Consider the following 15,667-nt stretch of genomic DNA (forward strand, 5'->3'; position numbering starts at 1 on the left):
TTTCAGGTACGTCGTTTATTCTAATAAATGTGAGCTTACAAGCCTTAAGGGCAGTCTTACCTGTGATAAGGTGTTCGCTGATATTTGTAGTATCGTGGTATTACTTTACATCTTGAGTTATTGGGATACAGAGCAGTGTTTTCTAGTTGTGATTTGTTGGAACCATTTTCAATAGTCAAACGACTGTACCGAGGAGCGATTAGGGGACCTGCTAGACAGCTGCGTTAAGAGGGTTGTATGCGAATCAGGCGAAATGCAATTCAGGTCGTTCGAATACTTTTTAGCACCACTGCACATGTCGTGTCAGTTTTATTCTGATTTGACGTACCCCATTGAGAACAGGGTAAATCGTGAAGTTAGACCATTTTTCCTCTACGTGGCTAAGCACTTTTCCATATGGGCGTAAGGCGTGAATCACCAAGTCACACGGAACCTCGAAGGGAAGATCGAAAGTACGTATGCTTCGTAAGCCCAGTCTTGCGTGATCAATAGTTACTTCTCCAACATGTCCATCAGAGTGACGAAATTTGAGTCCATGTTTAGTATCTCAATGATTCTATCACACATTGCATCGTTAATCAGTTTGACGTAAACGACAGTGCTCACTATGGCGAGGCGTATTCCAATAAGTTCGTTGTAGTCAAGTTTAACTTCCTCGCGTAGGAACCTTTCAATTTGATAGGCTTTCAGTCTGGCATATTCATTCGAAAACCATTCTATATCGAATCGTCGAAACGTGCGAGTACGCCGAATAGGTAAACAACCGCGCACGACCAAACTTCCACGGCAGGGACGTCCGTGTTGCAGCACCGCCGAAGGCAGACTGTCACTGCTTCGACTATCCGAGCATCCCTCCAGGACTGACCTAAACTTCGATATGTTACCGAGTCCACGACCCTTACGCTCGCAATATTCGCGATTCACGTACAAGGAAAGAGAAATATTTTTAAGGTAATTTTAACCTGTCAAGGCATGGATCAGTCATTGATGGTTACAATATCTGTGTTTATACAGTAGCTGAAATCAGTATAAAGACATGGATATTTGTGGGAAAATTAACATTGTCGGTTGGAATAGTTGCGCACACTGTACACGCAAATGATATCCAGTACACTGGCGAATGCAGTTTAATGGTATTGCATTTTACGTCAGTAGTATAGTACATACAGGCGACAGTTATTGAACTATAGGAAATAAAATCCTCGTAACTTCCGAACTGTTTGCGTTAGGACGTTCAAACTGCACGGTTGGCCGCGGGGTATTATGGGAATTAGTACGATGTGAATATTGTCTGGTTTAGCGACGAAGTCCACTCTCATTTGGATGAGTTCGTCAATAAACAAAATTGGCGCATTTAGGGGACTGAGAATCCGCATTTCGTGATCGAAAAATCTCTTCACCCTCAACGCGAGACTGTGTGTTGTGCAATTTCCAGTCACAGAATAATCGGTGGGATATTCCTTAATGGAACGGTGACTACCGAACGCTACGTGAAGGTTTTTGGAAGATGATTTCATTCCCATTATCCAAAGTGACCCTGATTTCGACAATATGTGATTCATGCAAGACAGAGCCCGAGCCCATCGAAGCAAGAGAGTGTTTGATGTCCTGGAGGAGCACTTTGGGGACCGCATTCTGGCTCTGGGGACCCAGAGGCCACTGGCATGGGCCTCGATTGGCCGTCGTATTCTCCGGATCTGGACACATGCGACTCCTTTTTGTGAGGCTATATTAAAGACAAAGTGTACAGCAATAGCCCCAGAACCATGTTGAGCTGAAAACAGCCAATCAGGAGGTCATGGACAGCATCGATGTTCCGACACTTCAGAGGGTCATGCAGAATTTCGCTATTCGTCTGCGCCACATCATCGCCAATGATGGCAGTCACATCGAACATGTCTTAACCTAAATCCGAATATCTGTCGTGACTTTACATGTTAAATAAAGTGTGTGCTAGCTGTAGCTTGTAACTATTTCTTTTTTTCATATAGTTCAGTAATTGTCACCCTGAAGCATTAACGATTTAGGTGGTAGAGGGTGGAAGTCGGTAAAAGGTGCCGGCTCTGTGGGGTGTTAGTGTGTGTGTACGTGCCTTTTATAGCTGATAGGAAACAGACACCATTAGTGACATTGCGTATTGTGTACATAAACCACGACTGTGATACCGAGTGAGGTGGCGCAGTGGTTAATACACTGGACTCACGTTCGGGAGGACGATGGTTCAAACCCGCGTCCGGTCATCCTGATTGAGGTTTCCCGTGATTTCCGTAAATCGCTTCAGGCAAATAGCCGTGCCCTTTCAAAGGAACCATCCCGCAGACTTCCTTCCCTAATCCAATGGGACCGATGACCTCGCTGTTTGGTAGCCTTCCCCAAACCAACCAACAAACCAACGACTGTGACATAGTCACGTGTAAAACAGTTATCATGTGACGAAAATTCCAAAATCGGTGCGTAGAAGAAAATGAGACTCTCTGATCGTCCAAGCGTCAAACGAGAAATCTACAAAGAACTAAACTCGTCTAGCTTGAAGGGGGAAACCAGATGCCGCTATGGTTGGCCCGCTAGACGGCGCTGCCATAGGTCAAACGGATATCAACTGTATTTTTTTTAAATAGGAGCCCACATTTTTTATTACATATCCTTGTAGTACGTAAATAAATATGAATGTTTTTGTTGGATCACTTCTTTCTCTTTGAGATAGATGGCGCTGTAATAGTCACAAACATATGGCTCACAATTTTAGACGAACAGTTGGTAACAGGTAGGTTTTTTAAATTAAAATACAGAACGTAGGTACTTTTGAACATTTTATTTCGGTTGTTCCAATGTGATACATGTACCTTTGTGAACTTATCATTTCTGAGAACGCATGCTGTTACAGCGTGATTACCTGTAAATACCACATTAATGCAATAAATGCTCAAAATGATGACCGTCAACCTCAATGCATTTGGCAATACGTGTAACGACATTCTTCTCAACAGCGAGTAGTTCGCCTTCTGTAATGTTCGCACATGCATTGACGATGCGCTGACGCATGTTGTCAGGCGTTGTCGGTGGATCACGATAGCAAATATCCTTCAACTTTCCCCACAGAAAGAAATCCTGGGACGTCAGATCCGGTGAACGTGCGGGCCATGGTATGGTGCTTCGACGACCAATCCACCTGTAATGAAAGATGCTACTCAATACGGCTTCAACCGCACGCAAGCTATGTGCCGGACATCCATCATGTTGGAAGTACATCGCTATTCTCTCATGCAGTGAAACATCTTGTAGTGACACCGGTAGAACATTACGTAGGAAATCAGCATACATTACACCATTTAGATTTCCATCGATAAAATGGGGGCCAATTATCCTTCCTCCCATAATGCCGCAGTATGCATTAACCTGCCAAGGTCGCTGATGTTCCACTTGTCGCAACCATCGTGGATTTTCCGTTGCCCAATAGTGCATATTATACCGGTTTATGTTACCGCTGTTGGTGAATGACGCTTCGTCACTAAATAGAACGCGTGCAAAAAATCTGTCATCGTCCCGTAATTTCTCTTGTGCCCAGTGGTTGAACTGTACACGATGTTCAAAGTCGTCGCCATGCAATTCCTGGCGCATAGAAATATGGTACGGGTGCAATCGATGATGATTTAGCATTCTCAAGTGTCTGTATCACGCATGCGTGTCTGAAGGACATTGTAATGTGAACTTACAGACACTGTGTGTATACAGACATTGGTTGGTTGTTTGATTTGGAGGAAGCGACCAAACGGCGAGGTCATCGGTCCCATTGGATGAGGGAAGGATGGGGAAGGAAATCGGCTGTGCCCTTTCAAAGGAACCATCCCAGCATTTGCCTGAAGCGATGTACGGATATCAGGGAAAACCTAAATCAGGATGGCCGGACGCAAGTCCGGCATGCTAACCACTGCGCCACCTCGCTCGGCACACAGACATTGTAATGATCACAGTTGTATCCATGCCTCGGTGGGCTAAAATGACGATAAAAATATTTTTATCTCCCTGTGAGTGATTCACGAAATGTGCGAGTGTAAGGGTTGTGAACTCCATGACATAATGAAGTCTGACTCGGCGCTGGAGGTGTTGTGGACAGCCAAAGTGGAAAATCCGGATTCGAGTCCGATCGTTTCGGTACTCAAGAGCACCGAACGGTCTAGTACTCGAATTAGAGTCCCACCTCTATTCAGTATGCATTTCGGTAGCGATAGCGTTCGGGTCTACAGAACCGAAGCGCTGTTGACGATTCGCGTCGCGCAAGCCAATCAAAAGCAAGCGGCCGCACATCCACGCATGCGCACTGCAGCGCGCACAGCGCCACGAACACAAAGCGGCAAGCAGACGACACAGGCGCGCTATAATTTGCAGCACCGAACTTGCGTTTTCGCAGTACGAAATGTTGCTAAAATACCAGCGGAAATGTCGGACGAAAATGAGGTTGGTAGGTTCACAGTTCAGTGACACTGAAAGAGTGTTTAGGATTGCTATTGTGATTGTCGTTTATGGGTATTTTATTTGAAACAAAAACGGCAACCCTGGGTATGGAGAGGCACTTATTATTGAACAGTTTTGGCCAGTATTTATAGCCTGTGCTAAAATAATAAGAAGATAAACAGAATGTTGTTATAACTCGCTCTTAGGGATCCAAATGATGAAGTAGCCCATTTCCCTATATGTTACGTCAACGATTTCCGTCTTAAAAATAAAATTGAAAAAACGCGTTTTCGAGAGCTCTTGCAGTTCGTCGAAGTTTATAACATGCATCTCATGAATGAAAATGTTTCGTATATGGTGCTACAGTCTAAAAATATTACGGCGGAGGTCTTTCATCTCTATCTACTGTCGTTGAGGATTTGATTGCAGATAAAGACTTGTGACAAGCACAATTATGAAGATGATTGCTGCTAGTCACATTCCCTGTAATTTATGTTGTGCTGTTAGATTCCTGTCTAACCGCATACTCGGAAATCACTACATATTCGGAAAAAATGGTGAATTATTTCTGACAAGAAAAAATATAAAGGTCACTGTCTGTTGTTTCACTCACAGCAATTTCATCTCCAACAATTTCATATTTCGAATTTTAAACACACAGAAATCACGAAATCATTACTGAGGAAGTGCGCTCTTACATGTAAGTAATATTGCAGAAAAATCTTAAGTTATACGAATAACAATGTCTCAAAACGTGTTGTATATATGAAGAGGAAAAAAAAATTTGCACCCATCTGTGCGCGAACCTATGTCCTTACGTAGTAATCCCACGTGCTAACCACTTTTTTTTATCTCATTTTGTTGGTTTTTGTTCGTTGTATCTGCTCGGTGCGGACGTCGTAAGACGTTGATCCAGTAACTCAGTTTTTTTTTTATTACAGAGGGCAGCTAACCCTCTGACCGAACACACTGAGATACCGTGCCGGCATCCACTTTGCTGTGCTAATCAACTACTACGCGTGGCTGTATTCTTGTACTATTGCGTAGGAACGTAGGCTGACCTCGTTGCCACACGATGCTGCGTAAGTCAAATAGTTCAAATGGCTCTGAGCACTATGCGACTTAACTTCTGAGGTCATCAGTCGCCTAGAACTTAGAACTAATTAAACCTAACTAACCTAAGGACATCACACACATCCATGCCTGAGGCAGGATTCGAACCTGCGACCGTAGCGGTCGCTCGGTTCCGGACTGTAGCGCCTAGAACCGCACGGCCACTCCGGCCGGCGTAAGTCAGAAATGCGTAATAGTTTGGAAGGTTTCTAGTGTCAGGCTTCACATAATTGCTTTCCATTGTTACTTGAAAGTTGTAGAAACGTTTCGATAATTACTAACTAAACCATTTGTGGGAAAAAGTACACAAAGTGACTAGTAACATCAGTTCACACTCATGTAATATACGTAAGCAGAGCCGATGTCTTGCTATTTAATGATCTTTAAACTCTTATTTGCATTAAAATAACACGTATTTTGAGAGAATATTGACCGAAAACGTTTTCAGTTTGGACGTTATCATTCACAGTAACAACCTAACTACAGTGCTCAGAGCCATTTGAACAACCCAACATAACCATATTTCTAACAAAGGAAAGTAGTCTATTATGAACTCACTTTCCAACTGGATGCGTCCTCTGGTGATTCTTTAATAACGCAATCACTAAATCCAAAGCTAAAACCGCTAAATATGAAACTTCCTGGCAGATTAAAACTGTGTGCCCGACCGAGACTCGAACTCGGGACCTTTGCCTTTCGCAGGCAAGTGCTCTACCAACTGAGCTACCCAAGCACGACTCACAGCCCGTCCTCACAGCTTTACTTCTGCCAGTATCTCGTCTCCTACCTTCCAAACTTTACAGAAGCTCTCCTGCGAACCTTGCAGAACTAGCACTCCTGAAAGAAAGGATATTGTGGAGACATGGCTTAGCCACAGCCTGGGGTATGTTTCCAGAATGAGATTTTCACTCTGCAGCGAAGTGTGCGCTGATATGAAACCTCCTGGCAGATTAAAACTGTGTGGTGCACCGAGACTCGAACTCGGGACCTTTGCCTTTCGCGGGCAAGTGCTCTACCAGGTCCCGAGTTCGAGTCTCGGTTCGGCACACAGTTTTAATTTGCCAGGAAGTTTCATATCAGCGCACACTTCGCTGCAGAGTGAAAATCTCATTCTGGGAACATCCCCCAGGCTGTGGCTAAGGCATGTCTTCGCAATATCCTTTCTTTCAGGAGTGCTAGTTCTGCAAGGTTCGCAGGAGAGCTTCTGTAAAGTTTGGAAGGTAGGAGACGAGATACTGGCAGAAGTAAGGCTGTGAGGACGGGCCGTGAGTCGTGCTTGGGTAGCTCAGTTGGTAGAGCACTTGCCAGCGAAAGGCAAAGGTCCCGAGTTCGAGTCTTGGTCCGGCACACAGTTTTAATCTGCCAGGAAGTTTCATATCAGCGCACACTCCGCTGCAGAGTGGGAATCTCATTCTGACCGCTAAATATCTTTAAAATAACAAATTACAGGTGTACATAAACCATAGCTCACCGATCGACAGGGCCAGACCGAAATACAAAACCTCTCGGTACAATTGTAAAATCGGTGGGACGACCGTTCGTTAACACGTCCCAGAAGCTTACTGAATAGGATATTTCGATAAAGAACCGAGAATGACGTCACTACCGAGCCTAACCTACTACACCGATCGGTATGAACGATACAGAATAGGACCTCACGTCCGGCTCAAATTTTCATTTATCACAAACATCTGAAAACAATCCCGAATTGCGAAGTGCGAATCTATTTCGTTGTGTTTAATTTCACCAACGAGCTTCGCCTAGCGCGCAGTTCACGCACTGCGGCCCGTTGCGCTGTTACATGCAACCTAGTGTCGTCACGTAAACTACACTACTGGCCATTACAATTGCTACACCAAAAAGAAATGCCGATGATAAATGGGTATTCATTGGACAAATATATATTATACTAGAACTGACATGTGATTACATTTTCACGCAGTTTGGGTGCATAGATCCTGAGAAATCAGTACCCAGAACAACCACCTCTGGCCGTAATAACGGCCTTGATACGCCTGTGCATTGGGTCAAACAGAGCTTGGATGGCGTGTACAGGTACAGCTGTCTATGCAGCTTCAACACGATACCATAGTTCATCAAGAGTAGTGACTGGCGTATTGTGACGAGCCAATTGCTCGGCCACCATTGACCAGACGTTTTCAATTGGTGAGAGATCTGGAGAATGTGCTGGCCAGGGCAGAAGTCGAACATTTTCTGTATCCAGGAAGGCCCGTACTGGACCTGAAACATGCGGTCGTGCATTATCCTGCTGAAATGTGGATTTTCGCAGGGATGGAATGAAGGGTAGAGCCACGGATCGTAACACATCTGAAATGTAACGTCCACTGTTCAAAGTGCCGTCAATGCGAAAAAGAGGTGACCGAGACGTGTAACGAATGGCACCCCATATCATCATGCCGGGTGATACGCCAGTATGGCGATGACGAATATACGCTTCCAATGTGCGTTCACCGCGATGTCGCCAAACACGGATGCGACCATCTTGATGCTGTAAACAGAACGTGGATTGATCCGAAAAAATGACGTTTTGCCATTCGTGCACCCAGGTTTGTCGTTGAGTACACCATCACAGGAGCTCCTGTCTGTGATGCAGCGTCAAAGGTAACCGCAGCCATGGCCTCCGAGCTGATAGTCCGTGCTGCTGCATAAACGTCGTCGAACTGTTCGTGCATATGGTTGTTGTCTTGCAAACGTCCCCATCTGTTGACTCAGGAATCGAGACGTGGCTCCACGATCCGTTACAGCCATGCGGATAAGATGCCTGTCATCTCGACTGCTAGTGATACGAGGCCGTCGGGATCCAGCAGGGCGTTCCGTATTACCCTCCTGAACCCACCGATTCCATATCGGCCAACCTTGTGTGAATGCTCTGAAGAGCTAATCATTTGGATATCACAGCATCTTCTTCCTGTCGGCTAAATTTCGCGTCTGTAGAACGTCATCTTCGCGGTGTAGCAAATTTAATGGCCAATAGTGTAGGCACGCACTCGTTTAGTTACTAAACCACTCGACTTAATTACTAACCTCGTGTGAACCAGCTTTTGCCCTCCCCGTACCATTAAATAAGCGACGTTCATTTTTATCTTTCGTTCCTTTCCTCTTTTTTATTGTGGCCTTTGCGCAGAAGGCGGGAAAGAGCGTTACCTTGGGTGGGTATCCGCAGCCTTCTGCGTTCACGAAGAAGCGCGTGTTGACCACGTCCCAGTCGGCGGGCGGGTCTGCGCCGGCAGCGAACGCGCGGCGGCTGTAGTTGACGAGGATCTGGTGGCAGCGCGGCGCCGCGGACGTGCAGCCCTCGCGGCAGGACGCCCACGAGCAGTTGTGCAGCCCCTCGGCGTACACGTGCTCCGTCGTAGCGCACGTCACCGGCTCCGGGTCGTAGTCCGCCACGATGGTCGACACCGCCGGGTCGACGACGAACGGGATCAGGAAGAGGAAAACGAAGACCGAGACGACAGCGACCGTGCCCAGGCACAGCGACGTGTAGAACTTGGCCTTCTCCACCAGAGACGACTCGTGCGCCTCGCCTCTGGACACCCTGCTGAGGGAACCCATGGCAGAGAGTGACTCCGGCACAACTCACTCCCAGAGCAAATTAGTTTATGTTTCTTACTCTCCCTCTCACACCAGCTACCTCAGTAACTTACGGACGAGAACGGTAATCCTACGGCCAAAGTTTAACGAGGAAGCTGCGCTATCTTATAAAGATACACTTTAAATTTGGCAGGTTGTGTAAGAGTTACTGCAGCTGAGCAACGATATTGCAAACAGTCTACAATTCTATACTTTTCTTCCTGGGAAGAAGGATAGGAACACTTCTAGATATCTACAAATAAATTTATCAAATGACGAACAGCTTCAGTTTCTACAACAATAACAACAACGTAATAAGCTCTTCTCTTTCAAACCCGAAGAGTGTTAACTAACTTACTTTCAGTGCTATAAGTGTTATATTTGTTATGCAACTGTTTAAAAAACTCGTTAGCAGTCTGGAAACGTGAACGAATACTTCACTTTGTATCACTTTTGCAGTCACAATTCGAATATTTTGAGCAAAGGTGCAGATAATGTATTGCTCAAGATTTAATACTCTATAATCTCAATACGTAAATCCTTTAATTAGTCTGAAACTCCTTGTAAAGACATCTAAAAAATTATCGTCTCGAAGAACACTACTCTCGAAGATAATTCAAGATGGAAATAATTGTCCGTGGCAGCGTGTTGGGCTGTCACAAGTGATTCAGCATCCCGCGTCCCCCTCCTCGGTGTACATGCAACAAGGGAGCAAGCAGCGGCAGCGGCGGCAGCGAGTGACGTGGCTGTGGTGTTTCCTAAGCGGAGTGCGTCGCTGTGGCGGCCAGCTCAGTTCTCTTGCAACGGGAACATATGCTGGTGGTGAGCGGGGCTCTCGTGTAGGAGGGGGATGCCTGCAACACACAACACGCAGCCTCTTAAACTTCGTTAACTGCTCCGTAAACGTCAAACATGCCAATAGAACAAACATAGGGAACACACAGTAATATATATAAGCTTAGCGCCAGCTGCTTCGCTCGCATTGACCTTATAGTCCGCACAGAACTTTATTGTTTTCTTTTAATCGAATTTTTATGTTGTTCGCAAATTGTAACAAGTAAACTTTGCACGCTAATTAAGGCCATAGAAGCATCGTCTTTTACGAATTCACTTCCGAACTAAGAGCGATTATGGCAGCTAGAGACCTTTGTTAATACTGCCATTTGAGTTCAGGTTGTGATATGTCCACAGAAACTTTCATCCGGTAACATGTATTTATTTAGAAGTCAAATACAAATTTTCATAGAAATGTTTTAATGTAACGAAATGTTTTCATAAAAAATTTCATTCGCTATCTACCCCGTTAGGAGTTGAATTTCCAAAAAACACTGCAACACGTATTTCTTTATCAGGTTGCCCTCCATGGGGTGGGTGCACGCAACGACTGTGGTTATATTGGGTTAGATAGAGCAGCAATCAGTCGTAGAATTAGGTTGCTTTAATATGACATTTATAGTCACAACGCAGATCAGATTTCGACCTGTTTCAGATCATTATGAATGCTAAAACAAATACAAGAGTATATATTACAATGTGATTTACAAAAGTTATAAGTCCATCACATCGTTGTCTTTTAATGTTAACATTACATACCAGTGCGGAATTGTAGCAGTAGCCAACATATAATTTTACGACAGTAATGGTTGAACTATGTAAGCATTCACTTGAGCACGGACAACTGCTACAATTCTGCTCTGGTATGTAATGTTAACATTAAAAGACAACGATGTGATGGACTTATAACTTTTGTAAATCACATTGTAATATATACTCTTGTATTTGTTTTAGCATTGATAATGACCTGACACAGGTCGAAATCTGATCTGCGTTGTGACTATAAATGTCATATTAAAGCAACCCAATTCTACGACTGATTGCTGCTCTATCTAACCCAACGTATTTCTTTGTTTTTTATTTCTATGTAAGAAGTGAAATATCAATTTTCGTAGATGGAGCTTTAAAAATGCTTTAGTAGTACTTTAATAATGACATGTTTTCAAGAAACAAAATTCCCCAGCTATTTCACCCCCATAGGGTCTAAATTAACAAAAATGCTGAAACAGTTATTTCTTTTTTTCTGACCGAGAAATCAAATAGAAATTTTCGTACCTCTAGCTACAAAGTTATCCTAATAGCGACATATTTTAAAAAATCCCTATTTCACTCTCTTATGGGTGGAATTTCAAAAAATTCCTTCTTAAACGACGCCTACGGTATAAGATCAGCACCCCTGCAAATTTCAAGTTTCTATTCTTAGCGGTTTGGGCTGGGCAATAGTAAGTCGGTGAGTGAGCCAGTCAGTCGGGACAGTGAGAGTGGTCTGAAACAGTCTGACACGCTTGTCAGCGTGTTGCAGGGTGCATTGTGCTGAGAAACAATTATTAAGGAAAAAATTCTGTCTGCTGCGCCGTTTTCGAGCTCATTAACATTGAAGTTAGTCAATCAGGTCGTTGCGCGCAATTTCAAATGACCCACCTGAGATAGTGTTACAAAACATGTTTTTCGTTTGGTTTCCTAAAACCAAACAAAATTGCCATACGAGAATTGGACATGGCACGTTAGTGAGTATCGGACCCGAACTGAAGGATGAGCAGTCTCGTGCGTTGTGATCTACGCTGTGAGAGCAACTGACAATAACTGTATTTGGCGGGACGCCTGAATTTCCGCATGGCTAACTTTAATACAAGTTAACTCGGAAACGGTCCAACGTATCGAGCGTTTCCTTAACATTTATTTCTCAGCACACCCATCCTGCAACGGCCACACAAGCTTTTCAGATAGTTTCTGACCACCCTTATATAACTGTACTACTATTCAGGGTGGAGAAAAATTGTGTCACGAAATTTTGACCCTGGATAGCTGGTGCCAGAAGGAACCAAATTACTAATGTTGTGTAGGTCGACAACGCACAACCTTTAAACTACGGAAACTTGGCGCCACGCGCTCCGATTGGCCGTGGGATTGCCCTTTGCTGGATGCACTGGACAGCGGATGACCGCGAATGCTTTGCCTGCTGGAGATCGCGATGTATCCAAGGGGAGGGACGTTTCTATGTGTGAACCGACAACCATAACGCTGCCCGTCGACCAACGAACGGCAACAGGGCAATCCCACGGCCAATCGGAGCGCGTGGCGCCAAGTTTCCGTAGTTAAAAAATGGTGAGTTGTCGACCTACACAGCATTAGCAATTTTGGTTCGTACTGGCATCAACTATCCAGGGTTAAAATTTCGTGATAAAATTTTTCTCCACTCTGTATAAAGACAAGTCGCTGTTTAACATTTTTCCGAAAATTTCGAAAATTGCTTGACTGATTTACTTCAAATTTTTACACGATTCGATAATAAATTTGCGGATGGACAGAGATTACATATCTTTTAAACATACATAAGTACGTATATATTACGCAATGGCGCAGGGTTATTATCAAAAATCAGGAGAAGTTCTTGACCGATTTATTTCAGATTTTTGCACGTTACTCTAATAAACATTGGTATAGATACAGGTTACAAATTTTCTAAATATGTGTGGTGTATAAATATATATTTAAAACCTACACTACTATATAAAGACAAGTCGATGTTTAATGTTGGCGCCAAAAAATCTCGAAAAGTTTTCGACCGATTTACTTCAAATTTTTTCACAACACTCTAATAAAAAACGGACTCAGGCTACATATTTTTAAAATAAATGTGATATATAAATATATATTTAAAATATATACTACTATATAAAGAAAAGTCGATGTTTACGATGTTAGCAAAAAATCTCCATAAAATCTTGAACGATTTTCTTCAAATTTTTAAACGATACCCTAACAAACGCGTGGACAGACATAGTCTATACACACACACACACACACACACACACACACACACACACACACACACACACACACGCATTATATCTGATGTTCATGTGTATGTACTACATCTTCTTCTAAACCATTAAACCGATTTCAACCAAACTTGGTACGCATATCATTTACCGGACGGAAAAAATCACAGTGGCGGTATGAAGACCCACCTATCAAAGGGGTCTGGATGGGGGTGAAAAAGCAGCATAGCCCATGATGCGCGAGAATACCCATACTTTAGTTATCCAGTATTTCGGAATGAAAGCACTTAAAGACTTGCAACAAACTTTACACATAATTTCAAACCTTTTAGAAACTTTTTCTCGATGACTACTCCCACAAAATGATCAAAAGAAAAAATTGTCGCTTGCTATATTTCTGCCGTTAATGCAGTAAAACAGCCACATGAAACATGACATTTTAATTTAATATTCCTTTACTGCTAACTGTATTCGTGAGAAATTTTGCACACAGAATTGACATATACCACTGAATGCACCAGACAAATTATATTATTGTACTAATCTAAGTTCAGGAGGTACAGTGTCATAAACACTGAATGTATGAAAAACTACCGCATTATTCAAGATGTAAACTTATTACTCCGTTACTACTAACCCTATTCACAACGCTTTTCGCAGACAGTACCCGCACTTGTCGCTGAATGTACCTAAAAAATATAACATTGTACGACATATAGCTCAGAAAATATGACGTCAAATACTGAGATGGAGAAAAATGTGACGCATCAACATGACGTTTTAACTTATTACTTCTTTGCTACTAAATCTATTCGCAACACATGTCGCAGACAGTGTTTACATATTCCACTGAATGTACCTACATAAGTATATGATTGTACGATACATAGTTCAGGAGATATGATATGAAATACTGAGATGTGTGGAAACTGCCACATCATCCAATATGTTTTCATTTATTATTTCTTTGTTATTAGCGCTATTCGCAACATATTTCGCAGAGAGCATCCACATATGCCTCTGAATGTAATCTGGGAAAAATTCATTTTACGACACATAGTCAGGAGTATGATATCAAAACACTGAGATGAATGTGAAACTGCTGTATTATGCATGAAGTTTTATTACTTCGTTACTCCTAACTCTATTTACAACACATTTTGCAGACGGTAGGCACACATAGAATGGGGTGTACTTGCAAAATTATATCATTGTGCAGCACATAGTTCAAGAGAAACGACGATATACACATTAAGCTGTGTGAAAATGAAACTACAGGACGAAATTCGCTAGACATGGAGGTGAAATATGTGCACAAACGCGCATGAAATTTGTTAAATGTGTATAAAATATATTGGAAATGTACGTATGTGAGCAAAGCCACGGGTGAAAAACTCATCCTTAAACCCCTGCAACGATTTCAGTCAAATATGGTAGAAATACTAGTTACAGTCTGGAAAGAAATACTGTAGAGGTAAGAACGACGAGCCTCCTATTGGTGTCAATGAGATAACGTCACGAGATAAGGGAGGACGAGGAGATGAATAGACAGTGAGGGAGAAGGGGGAGGGAGGTACAGACAGGAAGATGGGGAGATGTACAGAGAAAGGAAAGAGGAGGAGATGAACAGAGACAAAGGAAGGAAGAGACAGGCAGAGAGATGGGGGAGGAGCAGATGAACAGACAGAGGGGGAGGGGGAAATGGGTAAAGAAAGAGAAGAGGAGGAGACGGATAGAGAAAGGGGAGAGGACATGGACACAGGAAGGCAAGAGGAGGAGACGAACACGGAGAGAGAGAGAAGGAGGTGGACAGAGAGAGAGAGATAGGGAGTAGGAGATGCACAGAGGGAGGGGGAGCAGTAGAATGAGAAAGAGAGGGAGAGAGGATTTGGGATGAGAGGAAGCAGGAGAAGAAAGAAGAGGAAGAAGCTGATGGCAGAGGGGAGAGGAGCAGATTGACGGCGAGAGGAGGAGGAGGAGGAGGAGATAGACAGGGAGAGAGGCAGGAGGAGACGGATAGGAAGTGGGGGGTGGGGTGGAGGGACAGACAGAGAAAGGGGGTGAAGGAGATGGACAGAAAGAGGAACGGGTCGTGGTGACAGGCAGGGACATGAGGAACGGATAGTGACAGGAAGGAGGAGAACTGGATAAAGAGAAAGGGGATGGGTAGAAGGAGGGGGAGAGAGGAGTAGGTGGACAGAGACATTGGGAAGGAGGAGATGGACAGAGAGAGGAGCGAGGAGAAGGAGATGGATTAATAGAAGATTGGAATAAATAGGTACCCAGGCAATGTCGGGTTTCTCAGCTAGTATATATATATATATATATATATATATATATATATATATATATATATATATATATATATAAATCTCGAAAAGTTCTTGACCGATTTACTTCAAATTTTTACACAATACTCTAACAAGCATTCAGACGGACAAAGGCTATATATTTTTTTTAAACAACAATGTACAGATTTTCTGTTATAACTGACGGCAAGAAAGAATATGCTGTGCTGTGAAAATGTGCGGTTTCGTTTTCTTTTTCGCAGTCAGTTTTAACTACGATAGGAGGGCATTAAAACCATTACAAAAGTTATTTGTGCTATATATTTCCTTTGTCCTTATATGCAATTTTAAACTAAACTTTTATGCACACCTATGTGCTGTTTA

The 15,667-nt window shown here is 43.3% G+C and overlaps 2 protein-coding genes across 3 annotated transcripts in view; both read right to left on the reverse strand.

Moving 5' to 3' along the window:
* Positions 1-9,153, reverse strand: part of LOC126248936 (protein tipE) — an 82,355-nt gene extending 73,202 nt beyond the window's left edge. The window contains exons 1-2 of one of the 2 annotated variants that reach the window (XM_049950441.1): positions 8,731-9,153; positions 2,903-3,169 (exon numbers count right to left, since the gene is read on the reverse strand). In XM_049950441.1, coding sequence (XP_049806398.1) covers positions 3,065-3,169; positions 8,731-9,141 — 516 coding nt within the window. In that variant the 5' untranslated portion in view covers positions 9,142-9,153 and the 3' untranslated portion in view covers positions 2,903-3,064. Of the gene's footprint in view, positions 1-2,902; positions 3,170-8,730 lie in introns of those variants that run through there. The other variant, XM_049950440.1, reaches the window with a different exon arrangement.
* Positions 9,154-9,874: 721 nt separating this feature from the next.
* LOC126248935 (uncharacterized) overlaps positions 9,875-15,667 on the reverse strand; it is a 226,114-nt gene continuing 220,321 nt past the window's right edge. The window contains exon 2 of the mRNA XM_049950439.1: positions 9,875-10,013. The gene's annotated coding sequence lies outside the window, so the exon portion shown is untranslated. The remainder of the gene's footprint in view (positions 10,014-15,667) is intronic.

This window comes from Schistocerca nitens, chromosome 3 (genome assembly GCF_023898315.1).
Source record: "Schistocerca nitens isolate TAMUIC-IGC-003100 chromosome 3, iqSchNite1.1, whole genome shotgun sequence".
In the NCBI taxonomy this organism is placed as follows: Eukaryota; Metazoa; Arthropoda; class Insecta; order Orthoptera; family Acrididae; genus Schistocerca; species Schistocerca nitens.